At 40.7% G+C, this 23746-nt stretch overlaps 1 protein-coding gene across 2 annotated transcripts in view; it reads left to right on the forward strand.

Moving 5' to 3' along the window:
- The window catches only part of CTNNA1 (catenin alpha 1), a 186105-nt gene that overhangs the window by 11959 nt on the left and 150400 nt on the right, over positions 1-23746 (forward strand). Inside the window, exons 1-2 of one of the 2 annotated variants that reach the window (XM_077911873.1) lie at positions 15076-15174; positions 22980-23086. In XM_077911873.1, coding sequence (XP_077767999.1) covers positions 22982-23086 — 105 coding nt within the window. In that variant the 5' untranslated portion in view covers positions 15076-15174; positions 22980-22981. Of the gene's footprint in view, positions 1-15075; positions 15175-22979; positions 23087-23746 lie in introns of those variants that run through there. The other variant, XM_077911874.1, reaches the window with a different exon arrangement.

The following is a 23746-nucleotide window of genomic DNA, read 5'->3' on the forward strand; positions in this document are numbered from 1 at the left end:
CTTCAAAATAAAACTTCCAACATTGCCCTTTCTAAACTCTTGGAGTCTCTAAATGTTCATTATTTTTTTCTTTAGTTTTTTTTTTTTTTTTTTTTTTGTAACTATCAAACTTCTCCATGTGCAAGCATGCCACCAACCCCATTTCCAATGGAGCTTGAAATTAACATGCATTTCTATTTGCTTGTTGATAGACTGCCATCTATCACCTCTACTTTTTGATTGTGGTTTAATTTGTGATTTGTGCTTTTTCAGTGGCTCAAGTTTGGAGTAATGCGTATAATGTAAATATGATTTGAAAGGCTACTTTGTTATTTTTTTAAAGATTTTATTTATTCATAAGAGACACACAGAGGCAGAGAGACATAGGCAGAGGGAGAAGCAGGCCCCCTGCAGGGAGCCCGATGTGGGGACTGGATTTCGGGACCCCAGAATCATGCCCTGAGCCAAAGGCAGATGCTCAACCGCTGAGTGTTATTTTATTTTATTTTTTATTTTTTTAAAGATTTTATTTATTCATGAGAGACAGAGAGAGAGAGGCAGAGACACAGGCAGAGGGAGAAGCAGGCTCCATGCAGGTAGCCCGATGTGGGACTGGATCCTGGGTCTCTAGAATCACACCCTGGGCTGAAGGCTGCGCTAAACCGCTGAGCCACCCCGGCTGCCTTGAGTGTTATTTTAAATGTTTATAAAGATTGTTTGGAACAAGTGTTATATGAATAGTATGATTTGGTTTTTAAAGTTCCTTGTGGTGTGTCCTGTGTCGTAATTGTAGTAGAGGAAGAGCATGAATTACACTGTGGAAAGTTGTTATAATTTTAAGCTGTGAAAATTTTTTTTAAAGAGACTTCCAGGGCTTTATAGAAGAAACAAACTATCATTTGCTTTAAAAATTTGTAATGAGGGCAGCCCGGGTGGCTCAGCGGTTTAGCGCCACCTTCAGCGCAGGGCCTGATCCTGGAGACCTAGGATCAAGTCCCATGTTGGGCTCCCTGCATGGAGCCTGCTTCTCCCTCTGCCTGTGTCTCTGCCTCTCTCTCTGTGTGTCTCTCATGAGTAAATAAATAAAATCTTTAAAAAAAACAAAACAAACACAAAGGCAGATGCTCAACCACTGAGCCACTCAGGCGTCCCATGAATAATCCAATTTAATCTTAGTGTTAAATAACTTTTTTCTTCTTCTTTTTCTTTTTTTTTTTTTTTTTTTTTGTTTTTTCTTCTTAATTGCTAATTTTAAAGCTAGTTCTTTCCTGGATTACTTAGTTTTGGCTATTGCATTTCATTTTTATTGAGCCTTAGATTCCCCTCATTTTCTTATTCTGAGATTTCATTAGTAAATATTGTCATAAATAAGTTGACCATCAGTTGCTTTTGAAAATGTTTTATTGTTATGGCTGATTAATATTTGACTTTACGAATTGAAGATGTGAGTTGGAAGCCTAATTATCAGGTTACATAATCCTGTACTGGTTTATTAACCAGGTAGGACTGAATCCCTGTTCTTGAAATTGAAAGTGCTGTCATTAACTCAGGAAATGCATTCAGTGTAGCCCATTTCAAGTGACATGAAGGATAGGAATCTTTGCTAATAGTCCATTTACCCTGTGCAGCTCCGATACATGCTTTTCTTTCTAAGCAAAGATGCACTGTTACTATTCTCCCATGGTATATTGAATATTTCATTACGTTAAATATTTCATTATTAATCTAGACTCTTAATCATGGTTTGTGAAAAATGATAGTGCAGTGAATAAGGCAGAACTGAAAGGATAAGTTACTCATCAGTGTTCATGGGGTTTTCTCTTCCTGGGGATCTCTGAATTGGCAAAGGTTTCTTACAATCATCTGTTATCATTTTCTTGCTTCCTTGGACCTGGGGTCATCATGCATGTTCTCAGAAAAGCTGTGGTCTAACTTTGAAGTGTATCTTTAGAAACCTGTCATTTTGCAGGGAAGTGGCTAAGTGAAATGTGAGCTCTATCCCTTGGGAGAAGGGGGAAAAAAACCAAGGGAATGGAAGACTGCAATACTTGAGAGAAATTTAAGCATCTTTGGGGTCATTAAGACCAATGAAAGATGTAATGTTTTCTAGGTGTCTTTATGGAGTCATGATCAAAGGCAACCTTTAGTTTGCTGTATCTCAGTTACAGTGGGAAGGGGTCAGTTAAATGCAATAAACATTTATTAAAAGTCTGCCTTTCAAAGCACTTATTGGGGAAGATGTTAAGAATTTCTAAGTCACCATTGCTAACCTCAAGAAATTTACAAACTAATGGGAGTATTAGCCTTAGTGATATCACTGACAGGTAAGAATTAGCAATCTGTAGCTGTTTTTGCTAATTTATAATACACATTGTTTTAAAGATTTATTTATTTATTTTAGAGACTGCCTGTGTTCGAGCAAGTTGGGGTGGGAGGTGGCAGAGGGAGAGGGAGAGGGAGAGAGAAACCTCTCAAGCCAACTCTTCCCTGAGCCTGGAGCCCAACATGGGGCTTGATCCCAGGACCCCAAGACTGTGACCTGAGTTGAAATCAAGAATCAGATGCTCAACCCACTGAGCCACCTGAGTACCTTGAGAGAGACATTTCTTACTTCTTCAACAAGTGTCACTTGCTAGATGAAACCTGAAACTGTCAAGCCAGTTGTTGATTATTTATAGAATGTTGTTAGGTCAAAGTTATGCTTAAAAAAGCCTTGGTTTCCCTGCTCAAAGGGGAGCTCCCAGTTTCCTGGGAGATGGATGCACGGATCTAGTGCTGTGTATTAAGTGCTGAAGCTTGTGAAGTGCTGGGGGAACCCAGAAGAGAGGGAACGGCTCTCTCTGTGGGATTAGAGGACACTTGTTTGTGTCTTCAAGGAAGATGGAAAAGACTGGAAAGGTGCTCTGGACAGAGGAAAGGATTTATATAAAGGGGTCTGGACATATGCGTGTGCATTGGAGATTCACAGAGTGGATTCAGGTGATGAGTCTCAGGCTGAGTCAGGTTTGTTTACAGGAGTTTGGGCTTCATCCTGTTTGTGGTGGGGAAGCATCCTCATTTTTTTCAGGGGGGAGTAGGCTCTTAGGATAAATGAGGCTGTCTGGATAATGATTGGAAATGAGAAGATGCCTAGGTATTTTCAACTGGGACCTAGGCCAGAGCCCTGAGACTGAAGGGTTAGTAGAGTGAGGTATTTACTGAGTGCAGAGGAGGGGGGAGGGAGAGGATGAAAGAGGGGCCTAGAATCTAGTAAGGCAGCTGGTTTGGTGGAACTTTGGTTAGCAGAAATGGGGAAAGCCCACGAGGGAATAGATAGGGAGGAAAATGCTTTCTTTGCAACCTATGGAGTTGGAGGAACTCAGCTCTTCAGTTGCTTGTGGGGAGAAGTCCTTTGAATTTGGGAAATGCCACTCTGGCCACTTTTGGCCTTCACTGTGGCAGCTATGAAGAGGTGAGATTTGCTGCTTTTTTTCAGGTGGGTGAATGGGTGGATAGGGTTGTAGGATTTCTCAAGTAGTATTATAAACAGTAAGAATAGAATGGGCCCAAAGTATTTTTAAGTTAGGAAAAATAAAGACCAAACAAACCTGTAATGCCCCTTAATTTCTTTGGTTATCTTTAAACCTTATTTTTTGCCATTTATTTCATTTTATTTTCTGCCATTTAAATATTTATCTTCTGTTTTCCACTCATGCTTCTTTTTGGAAGGCTTCGAAGTTCTTTGGTGCTATTGTCCCCTCCTATAAACTGAAACAGTTACCTTCCTTCGTCTTGGACAGCAGATTCTCAGTGAGGACTCCCTGGACTTTTGTGGACTCTGCTCTTGTGCACTGATGTATTGTAACTATTTTTTTTTTAAATTTTTTTTTAATTTATTTATGATAGTCACAGAGAGAGAGAGAGAGAGAGGCAGAGACACAGGCAGAGGGAGAAGCAGGCTCCATGCACCGGGAGCCTGATGTGGGATTCGATCCCGGGTCTCCAGGATCGCGCCCTGGGCCAAAGGCAGGCGCCAAACCGCTGCGCCACCCAGGGATCCCTGTAACTATTTTTTATTTGACTATTTTCTTATATAGACTGAGCCTTTTCCTCCAACTTTTTTTTTTTTAACATCTTCAAATGAATGGAAAAGTTGAAAGAGTAATAGAGTAAGCAATTGATTCATCAATTCACTTAGATTTACCAATTATTAACATCTTTCATATTTGTTCAGTTACTCTATATAGTTTTCGAGGCATTTGAAAGTAAACTTCAGATTCCAGGGTACTTCACCCTTAAGTTCTTCAGCATGTAATTCCTAAGAATAAGGACACAGATTTTACCTAACTGCAATATCACACAAGACATTTTACATTGATAAAGTAGTGTAATTCCTTTTAAAGAGTGGTCCAAGAACATTGTCGGTTCTCTCTGGGAACTTGGGAGAAATGCTGTCTCTGATGTTCTACCCTAGACATAATGTGGGAAACAAAGGCAAAAGAAAAGTTAAATTTGCTTACTACTTACAGTCCATTAACAAGTCCTTGAAACGGGCAGAGTGACCTTCTCTAGAAGCCCAACTGCCTCTATCTTAATACTTTGCTAAGGGCAAAAGGCAGTCTTACCCCTACTCCCAGGATCTTGTGAATCTACTTTAATATATAAAAATTCCTTTGGGAACTTCTTTACCTCTACCCGTCAAGATGTATGTTGGCAATCATTTTTCAAGCATGTGACCCACTAATGTACACCTGAAGGGTCTCAAGACTAAGGTTTTATTAGAAAGTAATAAACAACCTTTTCCTAACAATAGCTAGCTCCGTTAAGGTCCTGGAAACATTGTTTCTAAAATTCCTTAGAGACTTAGGCTATCCCTGATCCCCTCCCAACTTGAAACTATATAATCAGCCACTCCTCACGACCCCAGTGCAACTCTGTCTATGGGTCCCATCTCCGTGCTTTAATAAAATCACCTTTTTTTTTTTTTTAAATTTTTTTTTCTTAATTTTTATTTATTTATGATAGTCACACACAGAGAGAGAGAGAGAGGCAGAGACACAGGCAGAGGGAGAAGCAGGCTCCATGCACCGGGAACCCGATGTGGGATTCGATCCCGGGTCTCCAGGATCGCGCCCTGGGCCAAAGGCAGGCGCCAAACCGCTGCGCCACCCAGGGATCCCAATAAAATCACCTTTAAAAAAAAAAAAAAGATTTTATTTATTTATTCATGAGAGACAGAGAGAGGCAGAGACATAGGCAGAGGGAGATGCAGGCTCCATGCAGGGAGCCCAGTGTGGGACTTAATCACAGAACTCTGGGATCACATCCTGAGCCAAAGGCAGATAGATGTTCAACCACCCCAGGTATCCTTAATAAAATCACCTTTTGCACAAAAGATGTCTAAATTCTTTCTTGGCCATTGGCTCTGAACTCAACACTTTCCTACATCAACCTGCTGAATCAGAATTTGTCTTTTAACAGAATTCCCAGAAATACTGGTTTTATGGTAGAGTCCGTATTAAATTTGGTCAGTTGTCCCAGTGATTTTTTTTTTTTTTTTTAATCCAGGAATGAGGGGCACCTGGGTGGCTTAGTTGATTAAGCATCTGCCTTAGGCTCAGGTCATGGTCCTGGGGTCCTGGAATCAAGCGCCTTGTTGGGCAACCTGCTCACTGAGGGGGTTAGCTTCTCCCTGTCCCTCTGCCCCTCCCCCTGCTTTTGCTCACACGCGCTCTCTCTCTCTCTCTCTCTCTCTCCACCCCCTTTCCTCTCTCTCAAAAAAAAAAAAAAAAAAGGAATCAATACAAGATCACATACTACATTTAGTTGTCATATCTCTAGAGTTTCTATTTCTGTTCCCCTCCCCCCTTCATGACACTGACGCTTTTTAAAAATTTACTTTTTGTTTTTATTTTAATTTTTTAAAGAGACTTTATTTATTCATGAGATGCACACACACACACAGAGGCAGAGACACAGGCAGAGGGAGAAGCAGGCTCCATGCAGGGAGCCGGATGTGGGACTCGATCCCGGGACTCCAGGATCATGCCCTGGGCCGAAGGTAGGTGCTAAACCACTGAGCCACCCAGGGATCCCCAATACTGACGCTTTGTAAGAGTTTGGGCTGATTTTGTAGATACTCTATAGTTTGGATTGGTCTGATTGTTTCCATTTTTGGCAGTACTATGCATGTGATGTTGCTTCTTAATGAGGGCATTGCAACAGTTGTCATTGTTCTGGTGGTGATGCCAAGCTTAAATGCATGATTAATTAGCATCTGCCAGATTTCTCCCTTGTAAGGCACCTGTTTCCTTTTGCACTGTTGGGGTGGAAGAATTTCTTTTACCCTTCAAAGTCCTTGTGTTGCTAGACTAAGAATCAAATTTATGTAAGACCCATTAAAGGGAGAAAATAAAATTTAATAGTATACATAAGGGGAATCTACACAAACACTGAGATTCTAAAGATAGGCAACGTATATACGTGAATTAAGGACAAAGGGAGGGACATGAGGACATAAAGGGGAGAAAGACCGTTAGTAGGAAGGTGAAAGGAAATCCTTATAAAACAAAGGTCGCCCTGTTGCGTAGGTAAGTGTCTTAGGTAAAGAGAAATCTGTTAATAGCTCTCTTCCTAATATAAGCAGGCAGTTGATGGGGGGAGATAGGGTTTTTCCTGAATCCGCTGGGTTTTGATTTTTTTTTTTAAAGATTTTATTTATTCATGAGGGACGCAGAGAGAGAAGCAGAGACTGAGGCAGAGGGAGAAGCAGGCTCCATGCATGGGTTCACGACCGGAGCCAAAGGCAGATGCTCAACTGCTGAGCCACCCAGGTGTCCTGATTGTTTTTTATTTAAAAGAATTAAAAAAATTTTTAAAAAAAATTTATTTGACAGAGAGCACGTGTGAGCTTGTGCATAAGCAGGGAGAGTGGTAGGCTGAGGGAGAGGGAGAAGCAGGCCCCCTGCTGAGCAGTGCTGGTGGCTGGATCCCACATCTCAGCAGAAGGCAGGCACTTAACCAACTGAGCCACCCAAGCACCCCTTGATTGCTTTTAACTCAAAATAATGTTTAAACCAAAGTGCCCCATCTTGCAGAGATTTACCTCTAGCCCCCACAGTTCTTAATTAATTGCTATGATGATCTGATAAGCATTTCTGATGAGTCTTTTGTGTCCCTTGCACCTACCAGGATCCCAGGATGTGATAATTGGTAAGTCAATGAATGACAAAATAGGTCATCAAAAATCTATATTACGGGGCACTTGGGTGGCTCAGTTGGTTAAGCATCTACCTTTGGCTCAGATCATGATACTGATGAAGTTTTGGAATATAGGTGAGGTTTGGAGGGGTGAGGTCCAGAGGTGACAACCAAGAAAGAATTATTGAGACATCTTTGGTGTGAAATGGTGGTTTTATTAAAGCCAGGGGACAGGACCTGTGGGCAGGAGGAACGGCTGCCCCGGGCCTGTGAGGGGTGGCTAATTATGTACCTGGGAATTGGGACGGGTTGGGGATAGCTGTACTCTCTAAAGAATTTTGGAAGCAAGGTTTCCAGGACCTTGAGGGGGCTAGCTGCTATTGTGAAAAGCTCACTTATTACTGTGTAATAAAACCTGAGTCATGAGACCCTTCAGATGTGTATCTGTGGGCCATGTGCTTGGGGGGTGATCGCCAACGCGTATCCTGGGGGTTTAGAGATAAATGAAATTTTCTTTTCTTTTCTTTTCTTTTCTTTTCTTTTCTTTTCTTTTCTTTTCTTTTCTTTTCTTTTCTTTTCTTTTCTTTTCTTTTCTTTTCTTTTCTTTTCTTTCTTTCTTTCTTTCTTTCTTTCTTTCTTTCTTTCTTTCTTTCTTTCTTTCTTTCTTTCTTTCTTTCTTTCTTTCTTTCGATTTTATTTCGAGTTTATTTCTTTATAAGAGACACAGAAAGAGAGGCAGAGACACAGGCAGAGGGAGAAGCAGGCTCTCCACAAGGAGCCTGATGTGAGACTTGATCCCGGGACACAGGGATCACGCCCTGAGCCAAAGGCTGATACTCAACCACTGAGCCACCCATGCGTCCTTAAAGAAAATTTCTAAAGGAGTTTTTATGTGTTAAAGTAGACTTACAGGCTCTTGGGAGTGGGGCTAAGATTACCTTGTGCCCTTAGGAAAGTATGAACATCAAGGCAGCTGAGTCTGTAGAGGAGTGGCCCTCTGCCTGTTTCAAGGACTTGTCAATCAATGTGCTGCCCCAAGCTCATGCCTTGTCCTCAGCTAACCCTGTGTTCCCCCATCGATACCGGAGCCCCTACCGGAGCCCCGAGGTGGACTCCCTGCTCAGCGGGGAGTTTTTACCCCTACCAGCTTCTCTGTGGGTTCTCTCTCTCACTCAAATCTTTAAAAAAAAAAGTATATGTTACAAGTTTTAGAGGCAATTCTTTATTTTCTTCCTCAGTCTAGTTAACTCCCCCCCCCCTTTTAAAATTATTTATTTATGAGAGACAGGGCACTGTCTCTAAAAGTGAGGCTCCTTTCTTTTTTTTTTTTTAATTTTTTTTAAAATTTATTTATGATAGTCACACACAGAGAGAGAGAGAGGCAGAGACACAGGCAGAGGGAGAAGCAGGCTCCATGCACCTGGAGCCCGACGTGGGACTCGATCCCGGGTCTCCAGGATCGCGCCCTGGGCCAAAGGCAGGCGCCAAACCGCTGCGCCACCCAGGGATCCCCGAGGCTCCTTTCTAGGACCCCGGGATCCAAACGCTCAACTGCTGAGCCATCCAGGCATCCCAATCTGGGTAATTTTCTAATCTCATTCCAAGTTCAGGGATCTTTTCCCCTGAGTTTCTAAGAAAAATATAATTTTTTTCCCTGTGGGCTGCTTCTCAGTTGTGAAAAGTTTCTTTGCCTTTTAGTCCCATTCCTCTAAAACAAAAACCGCCTTTCCCTTTGTCTCTTTTCTCTTGTGCCTTCAGTTCTGATGCCGGTTTCAATCTTCCTTGCTTTTTTGACTAGTCATCCAGCTTCTTAGGGACATAGGGACTTACTGCGCATCCATAATCAGTTGTTACCATGACTTAGTGCAGCTTTCTCTGGAACACTCTTCCATTGTTAATGGCCTCAGTCATATGGGGTGGAAGCTAAGTAAAGGAATATAGATATCTGGTTCATATTGTAAATAGTCACTTCAGGCAGCTCTGGAGCTTTTGTTTTTTCTTTCCCTTCATCTCTTATGTCTTCTTGCTCCATGCGCTGGCCACTTGGGCCTTCTCTTTCTGTAAGTCCTGGGATCTGCTGCCTTGTCTATGGTACCTCAGCCTGCAGTGTTCTCTCAGATACTCACTTGCTCAGTCTTCCTTGACTTTCAGGTTACAGTTCAAATGTCAGAAAGGCCCTTGAAAGACCCTACCTAACCCTATTATCATTATCCCCTTTAATTTTCTTCCTATCCTAGTATATGGTCTTCTTCCTAGCCTAGTATAGTCTTAGTGTTTCTTGAAGGCAGATTTTTTTAGTTCCCTGCCGGCTGGAATAATGCTTATAGGGAGAAGGGGCTCAAATAGTTGCTGAGGGAGTGGCTAAATGGTTGATTGAGTTTTTTTTTTTTAGGTTTACCTTTTGTCCTTTTTTTTTTTTTTTTTTTTTAATTTTTATTTATTTATGATAGTCACAGAGAGAGAGAGAGAGAGAGAGAGAGAGGCAGAGACACAGGCAGAGGGAGAAGCAGGCTCCATGCACCGGGAGCCCGATGTGGGATTCGATCCCGGGTCTCCAGGATCGTGCCCTGGGCCAAAGGCAGGCGCCAAACCGCTGCGCCACCCAGGGATCCCTCCTTTTGTCCTTTGCTTAGCGCTTTTGGTAATCATCATATCTTCTGATGCATGTGGCATGACAGTTTTTCATTTAGGTCTTTTGTCTTTTTTTTTTCTTTCTTTTGTCTTGTCTCCTTGTCTTTGGTGCTCTCAAGAAAACAAGAAAAGGAACAAAATTTAAAGTGATAACTGGGATCCCTGGGTGGCGCAGCGGTTTAGTGCCTGCCTTTTGCCCAGGGCGAGATCCTGGAGACCCGGGATCGAATCCCACGTCGGGCTCCCGGTGCATGGAGCCTGCTTCTCCCTCTGCCTATGTCTCTGCCTCTCTCTCTCTCTCTGTGTGACTATCATTAAAAAAAAAAAAAAAGAAATCATGGTTTATGGAATCCAGTTAGTTACTCTGCCTTAGATAAGAAACTTTTTACTCTGATTTTGGCTCTCCATTTAGATCAAGGTTAAGCTTTTTTTTTTTTTTTTTTTTTTAATATTTTATTTACTTTTTCATGAGAGACACCGAGAGAGGCAGGCTCTATGCAGGGAGCCCGATATGGGACTTGATCCCAAGGACTCTGGTATCGTTCCCTGAGCTGAAGGCAGACGCTCAACCACCGAGCCACTCAGGCGTTCCATTTTTGTCTTTTTTGATGATGATATTGTACTTGGGTTTAGAAAGTGACCACATTGTGGAGGGAAAAAAAAAAAAAACAAGTTTTCTTTTTGTTTACATGAGCCATCTGTGTTTTATACCTCTTATCTTACCCTTCTTTCCTCCCTCTGCCTGTATCACCAACCTGTTTACATTTTAGAAGAAAGTGACAGGCTTGGTTGTAGGGAATTTAGTAAAATAGGCATGTGTCAGAGTGAATCTTAATTATAAGGGTTACCTTGGTTGTCTGTTTTTGTTTTGATAGTTACTGGGAGATTTGGGAGTTGAGATTCCAACAGCTGTATTAACTCTGTTTAATGCAGATGCAGCCTGGCATCCTTGTTGCTGCAGTGGAATAATCCATAATCCTTTATCTTGTGCAGTGTGACAGTTAACGTTACTGTAGGTACTTTTAATTTTAAAATTTCCTGATTTGCATTTAAATGAACCATCTTTACATTGCATTAACTTAACCTTGATGTTAGAAAAAATGGCTTCAAGTAGCAAAGTAAGGATATTCTATAGCTTTGGAGCAGACGGGATTTAAGAATGATGTGGCTATTCTGTTGTAAATGAACATTTAATGTCTTTAGAGAAGGTATGTAAGCTCTTTGCAGAAATGAGGCAGTTTGCCAACAATCAGCCTCCTGGTTCTGATAGAACTATGCTTTTATTTTCTGCTTGTTGCTTTTCCATTTCTCTTTCTATCCTAGAGATTGCTAGTCAAACGCCTACATCCCTGCCCCTTTCTGAATGTATAGTGAACTTTTGCGTAATAGCCAGGATTGCTATTTATAAATACGGTAATGAAGACTGAATAACTACAGTTTAACTTCTTACTTGGTTCCGCTAAGCATGATCCCTCCTAGATAAACCTTAAGGTTTCTGTACTACATTAAGGTTGGCTAGCTCTAGTAGGTTTTGCAATAGATCTTATGAAGGAGTACTCTGTAAGTTGATTGGAAAACTAGAAACTGCCAAGAGTTTAAAACTTATTTGTTTAGGTACTCTAAACAATACTATTAATTGTAAAGAAGCAAAGATATGACTAAGATTAAGGCAGGAGCTTTCTCCTGGTAGACTTGTAAATATTTTATTTTATTTTATTTTATTTTTTTAAAATTTTTATTTATTTATGATAGTCTCACAGAGAGAGAGAGAGAGGCAGAGACACAGGCAGAGGGAGAAGCAGGCTCCATGCACCGGAAGCCCGACGTGGGATTCGATCCCGGGTCTCCAGGATTGCGCCCTGGGCCAAAGGTAGGCGCCAAACCGCTGCGCCACCCAGGGATCCCGACTTGTAAATATTTTAAAATCAGTTTGCATAAATTCAGTTCAGCTAATACTATGCTCTGCATAAAGCAGCTTGCCAGCAACTTAAGTGATATAAGGAAGCATAAGCATAGGTACTATCCTTAAACTTAAAATACAGCTAGGAAGACCATAGGCTAAACCTGGGAGAAATTAATTAAATTTAATAAAATAATTCAGAAGTTACTGAGAGGTGACGTAAATGAAAGGAATACTAGAATTTCAATCCTGGAAGGACTTGGAGCCTAGAATTCAACCCTTTGCTGTTTATAGACGAGAAAACCGAGGATCCAGAAAGGTCATGTGACTTGTCTTAAGGTCAGAGGGTAAGTTAGTGACAAAGCTGGTACCAGAAGGTATGTTCTTTCCAGAGAACATACTCTCATTAGATTTTATTTACTGTATTTTAAAATTTTTATTTTTAAAATATTTATCTATTCATGAGAGAGAGAGAGGCAGAGAGAGAAGCAGGCTCCATGCATGGAGCCCAGTGCGGTGCTTGATCCCGGGTCTCCAGGATTACACCCTGGGATGAAGGCAGGCACCAAACCGCTGAGCCACCCAGGGATCCCTCTCATTAGATTTTATTTTTTTATTTTTTTATTTTTTTTTAATTTTTTTTTATTTATGATAGGCACACAGTGAGAGAGAGAGAGGCAGAGACACAGGCAGAGGGAGAAGCAGGCTCCATGCACCAGGCAGAGGGAGAAGCAGGCTCCATGCACCGGGAGCCCGATGTGGGATTCGATCCTGGGTCTCCAGGATCGCGCCCTGGGCCAAAGGCAGGCGCCAAACCGCTGTGCCACCCAGGGATCCCTCATTAGATTTTAAATGCTCTACTTCTACTTTCTGAAATCCTTTTTGGGTTGGGGTCACCAAAAGCATAAATTGGCTCTGTTGTATAGTTTAATAATGTTGGCGTCACTCTTGGCAGGGCCTTTGATTAAAGGTGCTCCACAAGGCAGTCACTCTGCTTCCATCTTGGTTATTGAAAGACTTGAAAACATACTGAATGGGTTCTCAATTTTCAAATGTCAGTATATTTCAAGTGTTTCAATGTGAGTGAGTGATTGAGTCTTTTGCCTTAACACTTAGCAGCAGCAGCCTGAGTCTGGTGAATTTTTATGGGGACGCTGAAGACCTCCTCAGAGATATTACTTAACAGGATTGTAGAGTTCTGGAATATAGAACTGGAAGGGACCTCAGGGGAGAACTCGTTCTTAGTTACAAAGTCTTTTTTTTTTTTTTTTTTTAAGTTACAAAGTCTTGACTAGCTGGGCAAACCTAGCACTCAGATGTTTTTGTTTGCTTTACACAGTGAGATATTTTGGAACAAGGAGATTCACATAAAATTCTGTGTCTCTGGGTCTCTTAAAAAATGATCTGCCAACCCTTCATCTGCATAATAGAGTGCCCGCCTGGAGCTAATGGGCAGCTGGCCACATGCTTTCTTCACTCACCTGTCCTGGCCTCTCCTGGTGGCCTCCCTGAGTGATTAGGTATCATTTGCAATTTCTTACTGTTCTTAATGCTTTGCCTTTTTTTCAAGTTAAGAGAATGGAGTAATTTTTATCCCTAAATATCAAAATAAGAAAAACAAAAGACCCTTTTTTTGAGGGGTGGGGGGACAGTGTTGTTATCAGCAAGTGTACAAATCTTCAGGGTACTCTTCTTCTTTAGGTCAAAAAGCTAGTTTTTCCTCCAAGTTTCAGAGAAGCCTTTTCTTTTTCTGACTTGGCCTACCCAGTCTTCACAGGCCTACTTTGGGCAGCTTCCTCCCTCTTTGTGGTATCTCCCTGTTTGGGAAAAGCTGTTTGCTTTCCTTCTTTTCTGTGTCTTCCCTGGTGGCCCGAGACCTTGTTTCTCAGCTCAGGACTTTCACCTTTGTCCCCACTTTTGCTCATGAAGTAAAAGTTGGCCTGAGTTGTGGATTCTAAAGCACTAGGAAAAGCGATGCCTGGGTGGCTAAGTTGATTATGTCCGACTCTGGATTTCAGCTCATGTCATGATCTCAGAGTCATGAGATCGATCCCTGTGTCAGGCTCCACGCTTACCTCTCCCCTCTGCTTGTGTTCTGTTTCTTTCTCAGATAAATAAATCTTAAAAAAAAAAAAAAGGCATTAGGAATGCATTTGTGCCGTTTGGACCTTGATTTGCTGCTTTTCCAAAGTTACCAAGTTCTCAGACCTAGTGATTTTTTTTTTCCTCAGGCAGAGGTTGAGCTAACTCTTCTTTTCAAGAAAAAAAAAATTTTTTTTCCAAAAAAAAAAAAAAAAAAAAAGAGTTTATTTCTTTGGGAAACTGAATTGTTTCATTGTTGTATTTGCTTAATAATTAAAACACAGGTATGACCACGTCTTTCTGCAAGTGGCTTCACTTACCTCTTTGCACCTTCCCTCTACTACCCTTGAAAGGTTTTCTGTTTTGTGTTGCTGCAATGGTTGTGCAATGCAGGGTCCCTGGGGCAAATCATTCTTTCTGAAATGTCTTATCTGTGACATTTGATGACATTTGCTTTAGCTGTTGTCAGCCCTTTAGCAAACTAGAGCACTCCATCTCCTAAGGTTTACTGACTTGGGCTGATCAGTTGCATGGACAAACAACCTTTAAAAACCAAAGTGTAGGCCTGACATAATGTAAGTGTAGAGAGGAAATTTACCCACTTGGAATGAAACAAATTTCCTGGAAACTGGCATTCTGTGTTACCAGATTAAGCAAATCTAAATTTCTTTTGGCATCCCATCCCTAGTGATTGTAGGATGTTTTAATGCTTAGATAAATCTATGAAATGTTAGATGATGCCTGCACTAATGTTTTAAAAAGTATCTAAAGGGTCTATTTGTGCCTCAAGCATGCATTTGTGGGAGAAGACATTTTTTATATTAAAGTTATCAAGTGGGCTAGTCACAGACATGTACCGTTCTATACTGGTTGTCATTTAGGTGTTTTTTTTTTTTTTTTCATTTAGGTGTTGATGTTGCTTTCTGTAGGGTCTAGAACTGTGTTCTCTGATAAGGTAGTCACTAGTGGCTATTTAACATTAATTAAAATGAAATAAAATTAAATCAATCCTTCAGCTACACTAGCCACAGCTCTAGACACCCTTCTTTCTTCCTCTCTCCTTCCTCCTCCTCCTCTCCCTTCCTACTTTTCTCTCTTGGCTCTTTTTTCTCCTCTCACCTTCATCCCCTTCCTTCCCCTTCCCTTCCCCTTCCCTTCCCCTTCCCCCTTCCCCTCCCTTCTGCTTCCCCCCTTTCCCTTCCCTGCCCCCGCTTCCCCTCCCTTCCTCCCTCCCTTCCCCTCTTTGGTAAATATTTTATTTATTCATGAGGGACACAGAGAGGCAGAGACAGGCAGAGGGAGAAGCAGGATCTCCCTCCTGGGAGCCCGATGCGGACTTAATCTCAGGACTCCAGGATCTTGACCTGAGCAGAAGACAGATGGTCAACCACTGAGCCACCCAGGTGCGCCTTATCCTTCCCTGCTGTCTTTACTCTTGCTCCCTTCTCCTTCTACCCCTCACTCTGTTTACAGCTCCTCTCCATTTCCCCCTTTCCTTGTGCCTCTTCTTCGCCCTCCCTCCCTTTTTTCTTCTTTCCATTCTCTTTTCCACTTTCCATTCCTTTCTGTATATGGAACATATTTAGTGTATTATATTTTTTAAAACCATATGAGAGCAAGTTGCAGACATCATGTCCATTACATGCAACAAGGACATAACTACAGTAGAATGAAGACATGCAAATTTGATACAACACTATTGTCTAATTTAGAATCTACTTAGATTTTTATGGTTTGTCTCAGTTCCCCCCCCCCCCCCTTCAAGTACAATTTCAGTCCAGGATTACAGCATTCTGCATTCAGTTGTCATATCTCTTTAGGCTCCTTTAGTCTGGAAGAAATTCTCAGTCTATCTTTGTTTTTTCTGATCTTGACATCTTTGAAGACTATAGCCATTTATTTTGTAGACTATGCCTCACTTTGAGTTTGGTATTTCCTCATGACAAGATTGAGGCTATGTAGTTTTGGTAGGAAATATCAAAGTGATGTTATATCCTTCTTAGTTCGTCATATCAGGAACCATATGATGTTAATTTGTCCTATTATTTGGGATGTTCATTTTGATCACTTGGTTAAGGTAGTGTCTGCCAGGTTTTTTCACTTTAAAGTTATAACCCACCCCCTTTCTGTGATCAGAAAATAATCTGTTGGGAATTACCATGTGAATATGTAAACAATCAGTTTCTTTATAAACTTGGCAACCACTTGGTTTAACATTCGATTTTTGCCTGTATCAATTATATTATGATGGCTTTTATTTTTTTATTTTTTATTTTGTTATTTTTTAAATTTTTATTTATTTATGATAGTCACACACACACACACAGAGGCAGAGACACAGGCAGAGGGAGAAGCAGGCTCCATGCACCGGGAGCCCGAGGATCCCGGGTCTCCAGGATCGTGCCCCGGGCCAAAGGCAGGCGCTAAACCACTGCGCCACCCAGGGATCCCCTATTATGATGGTTTTTTTTTTTTAAATTTTTTATTTATTTATGATAGTCACAGAGAGAGAGAGAGAGAGGCAGAGACACAGGCAGAGGGAGAAGCAGGCTCCATGCACCGGGAGCCCGACGTGGGATTCGATCCCGGGTCTCCAGGATCGCGCCCTGGGCCAAAGGCAGGCGCCAAACCGCTGCGCCACCCAGGGAGGGATCCCTATGATGGTTTTTAAATGGTGATTTTGTTAAACATTATTCCTCTGCATTTATTAGTTTTCTGTTGTGTGGGAGAACTTCTCCTTTTTCTTATTAGCCTGGGTTCTCATTGAGTGGATCATAATCTAATTTAATCTTCATGAAAGCCCTCTTTAGGTAATGATTGTCTTATTTTACAAAAGAGAAAGGAAGTTCACATGGTTAAGTGATGCTCAAACATGCCTTTTGATTGTATTGTCCTCCTAAAATAAAAATGTGAAGATTATAAAATGATTCAGCTTTAAAAATTTATTTATTTATTTTTTATTTTAAAGATTTTATTTATTTATTCATGAGAGACACACAGAGAGAGGGTCAGAGTCACAGGCTTAGGGAGAAGCAGGCTCCATGCAGGGAGCCCAACCTGGGACTCAATCCCAGGACTCCAGGATCATGCCCTGGGCTGAAGGCAGGCACTAAACCACACAGGGATCCCTGATTCAGCTTTTTAAATTACAAAAGTAATTAATTCTAAATGCCTGTATGATTTTATATAAAAAATACAGTTAAATAAAAAGAATATTAAAACTACCCATAATTCTCAGTCTTGAGATAAAACTATCGGGCATGCCTGTGTGGCTCAGCCTTTGAGCCCCTGCCTTGGGATCAGGGCCTGATCCCGGGGTCCTGGTTGGAGTCCCACATCATGTTCCCCGCAGGGAGCCTGCTTCTCCCTCTGTCTGTGTCTCTGCCTCCCCCCCCCCCCCCCCCGCCCCCCGCTCCATGAATAAATGAATGAAATCTTTAAAAAGATAAAACTATTGTTAATATTTTGGTTTATACATCTAGATATCTTTAGTTCTCTCTGCGGTGATACTTCATATTGTTTTGAAACTCTTTACCATCTTTAATAGTATATACTTTGAGCATTTTTTTTTAAGGTTTTATTTATTTAAGAGACAGAGCATGAAAGAGCACAAGCAGAGAGGAGTGGAGGGAGAAGCAGACTTCCACTGAGCAGGGACCCCAATGCAGGGCTCCATCCCAGGACTCTGGGATCATGACCTGAGCCGAAGGCAAATGCTTAACCAGCTGAGCCACTCAGGCACCCCTATTTTGAGCTTTTTCTCATAAACTTCTATAACATCTTTGTCATATTTTTAGATGAGAAATTTCAGGTATACAAAGAAGCTAAAAGAATAAATCTAAGAACAGCCATCCACATGTTCACTACCTAGATTGATCTTTTTTTTTTTTTTTTTTTAAGATTGTATGTATTTGAGAGAGAGAGCAAGCACGAGTGGGGAGGAGGGGTAGAGGAGAGGGAGAAACAGACTGACAGCCAAGCAGGGAGCCAGATCCCAGGACCCCAGGATCATGACCTGAGCCTAAGGAAGACTCTTAACCAACTGAGCCAACCCAGGGGCCCCATCCTCTACTAGATTTAATAGTTATGAGTATTTTTTTTTTCATGGTTCCTTCATCTCTGTATGTACATATTTTAACTTTTGCTGAATTGTTTGAAAGTTGCAGACGTCTTAACATTTAACCCCTAAATGTTTCAGCATGCATTTCCTAGAAGTAGTCATTTTTCTATATAGCCACAATGTCATCATCACCTATGAAATTGAACAGTAATTCTGTGATAACATCTACTATTTAATAAGTATTAAACACCAGTTTCCTTATAAATATCATAGTTGCTTGTTTCAAACTATTGTCTAAACAAGATACTAGTAGTGCATGAGATTTCTTAGGTCTCTTGACTCTTTCTGTCTAGAATAGCCTTCTTACCTACTCTCTCCCCCAAAATACTGACTTTCTGAAAAATTGAGGCCCTCTTGTCTTCTAAAGTATTCTACATTCTGGATGTGTTTTCCCATGATGTTACATAATATGTTTCTTTCTTTTTTTTTTTTAAAGATTTGTTTATTTATAATAGACATAGAGAGGCAGAGACACAGGAAGAGGGAGAAGCAGGCTCCATGCGAGGAGCCTGATGTGGGACTCTATCCCGCGACTCCAGGATCACGCCCTGGGCCAAAGGCAGGCACTAAACCGCTGAGCCACCCACGGATCCCCCACATAATATGATTCTGTATCCCCTATAAGCTTGAAATTGAGTCTAGGTTAGGTTTTTTGCAGTGAATTTGAATTTGAAAAATTTTGTCTTTGTTTTCACTATTAAGGAATTTAGCATTTCTACAAACTACAGTTGAACCTGTAACTTTTTCACCAGTAGGAATCTCAGTTTTTCATATCTGCAATAATTATAATATTACGTCGAAAAAAATATGTGGGTTCATTATTACTTTGAAGTAGTTGTCAGACTTCTTGCTAAGTCTTATTTAATATTAATATAGAAGCACATATAATTACTGTATCATCCATTTGTAAAGTATCTCGATAACTATTTCATTAAATGTCTTTCCTTTGTAATCTTTTGGTTTGTGTTTTATGCATTTGAAAAATGTTTTGAGAAAGGGTCTTATAGCTGCCCTATCGAAGAACAGAAGCCACTAGGTTGGCTCTTAAACAGGTGAAATGTGGCTTCTTTGACTTTAAATGTGCCATGAGTGTAAAGCAAATTCCAGATTTGGACACTTAGTATTTATGTATAATATCTTTAATAATGTAAAAAATACTGTATATATGCTGTAACGATTTTTTGAATGTATTATGTTCAGTCATTTCTTTTTATTTTTTAAAATAATTTTATTTATTCATGAGAGACACAGAGAGAGGCAGAGACACAGGGAGAGGGAGAAGCAGGCTCCATGCAGGGAGCTGGATGTGGGACTTGATCCCTGGATCATGCCCTGAGCTGAAGGCAGACGCTTAATTGCTGAGCCACCCAAGTGTCCCCCATTTCTTTTTAATATCACTACTAAAAAATTGAAAATTACATAGGTGGGGCAGCCCTGGTGGCTCAGCGGTTTAGTGCCTGATTTCGGCCCAGGGTGTGATCCTGGAGACCCGGGATCCAGTCCCACGTCGGGCTCCTTGCATGGAGCCTGCTTCTCCCTCTCCCTGTGTCTTTGCCTAGCCCCCCTCTGTGTCTGTCATGAATAAATAAATAAAATCTTAAAAAAAAATTACATAGGTGGTTTACACTGTATTTTTATTGGACAAAACCTTTGGTCTTTAGGCTTCACTAGACTGCCAAAAGGATCCATGGTATTGAAAAAGGTTTTGAATCCCTATATAGAAGCTTCAGTAGACTCTGGTTAAACATTTATTTTTGCTGTTGCACAGCTACTCATTTTACAGTAACACTGAGACTTAAAAAACATTTAAAGCTTTTTTTTTCATCAAGAGTACTTAATAGATAATACATTCTTTATATCAGGAGGCATATAATAATACCAGGTGTTTCATTATTAGTGATACTAAGTTTAGTTATCTGTTTAAGAGGGTGGCCATTAGATCACAAATTTATAAAAATAAGTCTTGGTCCAGTTAATTAATAAGTAACTTGTCAAGTGATACTTTGATACCTTACAAGTATTCTGTTTCCCAGTAGCCTTTCACTAAGGGTGTTAATAACATCCACTGATAATCATTGCCTGAATCAGTTACTACCCTGGGGTTTACAAAATGATCGTTTTCTTTCTTCTTTTCTTTTCTTTTCTTTTCTTTTTTTTTAAAGATTTTATTTATTTATTCATGAGAATACACAGAGAGGAGAGAGAGAGAGGCAGAGACACAGGCAGAGGGAGAAGCAGGCTCCATGCAGGGAGCCCGATGTGGGACTGCATCTGGCGTCTCCAGGATCACGCCTTGGGCTGAAGGCGGCGCTAGACCGCTGAGCCACCCGGGCTGCCCAAATTATCATTTTCTTTTCTTTTCTTTTCTTTTCTTTTCTTTTCTTTTCTTTTCTTTTCTTTTCTTTTCTTTTCTCTTCTCTTCTCTTCTCTTCTCTTCTCTTCTCTTCTCTTCTCTTCTTTTCTCTCTTCTCTTCTCTCTTCTCTCTTTTCTCTTCTCTTCTCCTTTTCTTTTCTTTCTCTTCCCTTCTTTCTTTTCAGGAAACCTTTTTTATTTATTTTTTATTTTTTAAAGATTTATTTATTTATTCATAGAGACACACACAGAGAGGCAGAGACACAGGCAGAGGGAGAAGCAGGCACCATGCAGAGAGCCCGACGTGGGACTCGATCCAGGGTCTCCAGGATCACGCCCTAGGCTGCAGGCGGAGCTAAACCACTGCGCCACAGGGGCTGCCCTATAATTTTCTTTCTTTCTTTTTTTTTTTTTTTTTGCCCTATCATTTTCTAATTCTGTTTTACATTCATGGTAAAGAAATTGCCTATTTCTTTTGAGAATCTCTGTGGTTACAGGATAATTTCCTATGTACCTACCTGCCTGCCTACCTGTCAATCAGGCAGTTGTAGTCATGCTTTTTATACTCAATTTGTCTTATTGGCCAGTGGAGCCTTTGGTTCCTCTCTGTTTTGATAGGTTAGTCTTTGTACCCTTCTTTACTTTCTGCAGAATAGAACAGCTTAGACCTGAAAGAAACTCCCTCCCTCTTTTTTGGAGGAGCCCTGGTTCCCTTTAACAGGAAATGGTATTTAATAGAAATAAAGACCTGGGCAGTGAGAACACTGTTTTCTTTTTTGTTTTTGTTTTTCCTAAATTTTGTAAACATTGTTTTTTAAGAGTGGCACAGGGTTGTGTGGTAAGTTATATGATTTATTTATTCAGTGTTCTCTGAAATTGAGGTAGTTTATAATTTTTAATGATTATATGTGCTGCTGTTGTGAACATCATTATATCCAAGATTTTACATGCACCTTGGTTTTTCCTTTATTTATTTTTTAAAGATTTTATTTATTCATGAGAGACACAGAGAGAGGCAGAGACATAGGCAGAGGGAGAAGCAGGCTCCATGTGGGGACCATCCGATGTAGGGCTCGATTCCAGGACCCCAGGATCACGACCTGAGCCAAAGGCATATGCTTAACTACTGAGCCACCCAGGTGCCCTGGTTTTTCCTTTAGAATAAAATCTAAAAGTAGAATTTCTGGGTCATAAAACCTTTTTTTTTTTTTTTTAAGATTTTATTTATTTATTCATGAGCGACACAGAGAGGCCAAGACATAGGCAAAGGGAGAAGCAGGCTCCCTTGGGGAGCCCTATGAAGGACTCATCCCAGGATCCCTACATCACAACCTGAGATAAAGGCAGATGCTCAACCACTGAGCCACCCAGGTGCCCCAAGAACACATTCTTCTTTTTTTTTTTTTTAATTAAGATTTATTTATTTATTTATTCATTCAGAGAGAGTGAGAGAGGCAGAGACACAGGCAGAGGGAGAAGCAGCCTCCACGCAGGAAGCCCGATTTGGGACTCGATCCTGGGTCTCCAGGATCACATCCCGGGCTACAGGCGGCGCTAAACCGCTGCGCCATCAGGGCTACCCAAGAACACATTCTTTTAAAGTTTTAAATATCTACCAAATTGGTTGTCTAGAAAGTTTATAGTTAGTGTTTACTTCCGTTATGTACCTCTCGTGTCTTTTTTTTTTTTCCCTTTCTTTCAGTCACTAACTTTTATTTTTTTATTTTTATTTTTATTTTTACTTTATTTTATTTTTATTTTTATTTATTTATGATAGGCACACAGTGAGAGAGAGAGGCAGAGACATAGGCAGAGGGAGAAGCAGGCTCCATGCACCGGGAGCCCGACGTGGGATTCGATCCCGGGTCTCCAGGATCGCGCCCTGGGTCAAAGGCAGGCGCTAAACTGCTGCGCCACCCAGGGATCCCTAGTCACTAACTTTTAGAAGCGAACACTAACTGGTATTTTTGTTGAGTCTTTTCTCTTAGTCGTAAAGCCTCTGTCTAATGGAAGTCTACATTGATACTTGACTAAGTGTGACTTGAAATTTCTTCTCACTATGAATGATAATAGCTGTAGGTGCAGAGGGCAGCAGACTTCTGCATTATGTTTTTTTTTTTTTTTTTTTAAAGATTTTATTTATTTATTCATGATAGTCACAGAGAGAGAGAGAGAGAGAGGCAGAGCGAGAAGCAGGCTCCATGCACCGGGAGCCCGACGTGGGATTCGATCCCGGGTCTCCAGGATCACGCCCTGGGCCAAAGGCAGGCGCCAAACCGCTGCGCCACCCAGGGATCCCTGCATTATGTTTTAATAGAGTAAGACAAGCTATTCTCCAAGAACCTATCCAAAAATGAAGGAGTTATGCCTTTTAGGTAATACTGTGATACAAATGTTGTGGAGTAAGATAAACCAGAATCAGGCCTTCATTCACTTTAGCTTTTCATCCTACGTCTAAGTTGGTGTTGAAAAACTGAAAGTAGAAGTGTCTTGGTGCCAGAGAAGCCCAAAGGGAGTGCCTCTTATAGTACTTCTACTGTTTATAAGCTTGACATCTGAAAGTGTAAGAGATTAAGTTACTGGGTTCTCTAGTGCAGGCTCTGTAAGAAATTTTTCCCCATCTAGAATGTAGCTGTGCTGATATAAAAGTCCTTTATAAAAGTAGGAGATTTGTTATATATTTCATGTTTGTGTTTGATGTTTGCCTAACTTTGTCCTTTTTGTTTCTTTTTCAGAAATGACTTCTGTCCACACAGGCAACATAAACTTCAAATGGGACCCCAAAAGTCTAGAGATCCGAACTCTGGCAGTTGAAAGACTGTTGGAGCCTCTTGTTACACAGGTAGGACTCTGCAGATAAATACATAGTTATAATATGATCTGTAGTAATAGGCCTAGGAAACAAATACAGAGCAAATTTAGCTCAAAGCTTTAATTTGAGTGGTTGAGTTTAGATTGATAGTATTTAGATGATGTGGCGCCACTAATTACTTAAATATTGATGCATTCATTTAACCCTATAGGAACATAATTACTGCATGTTCTTGAGTCTTATTGGTAGTAATAGGGGATAAGTGGTATATAATGCAACTTAGCAAATGTTTGTATTTTGTAGACAATTTCTTGGCATCACTTTTTCTTGGAAAGGATAGGTTATATTCAAGAAAGATGGGCTATGAAGCCTTGACTGTTGTCTCTTTACCATGCCTAAGAAACTTTTCATTGTCCAGGATCACTTAGCCGGTAATTTGAGGTGTGGGTTTGGTATGTTCTGTTAAAATATCACATTGTGATGCCATTTCATTAATTGTTAGCAGCTAGTATTATAAATACACACATGTATATATACATATATATTTACATATTTTAATAATTATACGTAGAAGTGTGTGGAAAGACTCAGGAATATTTACTTTCTTGGAGTCCATCCAGTATAGCTCTCAGCAGGTCTCTTGCGTGGCAAGCTATGCTAAGTAACAAATCTTTAGTCATCTTTAATCTA

This window comes from Canis aureus, chromosome 10 (assembly GCF_053574225.1).
Source record: "Canis aureus isolate CA01 chromosome 10, VMU_Caureus_v.1.0, whole genome shotgun sequence".
In the NCBI taxonomy this organism is placed as follows: domain Eukaryota; kingdom Metazoa; phylum Chordata; class Mammalia; order Carnivora; family Canidae; genus Canis; species Canis aureus.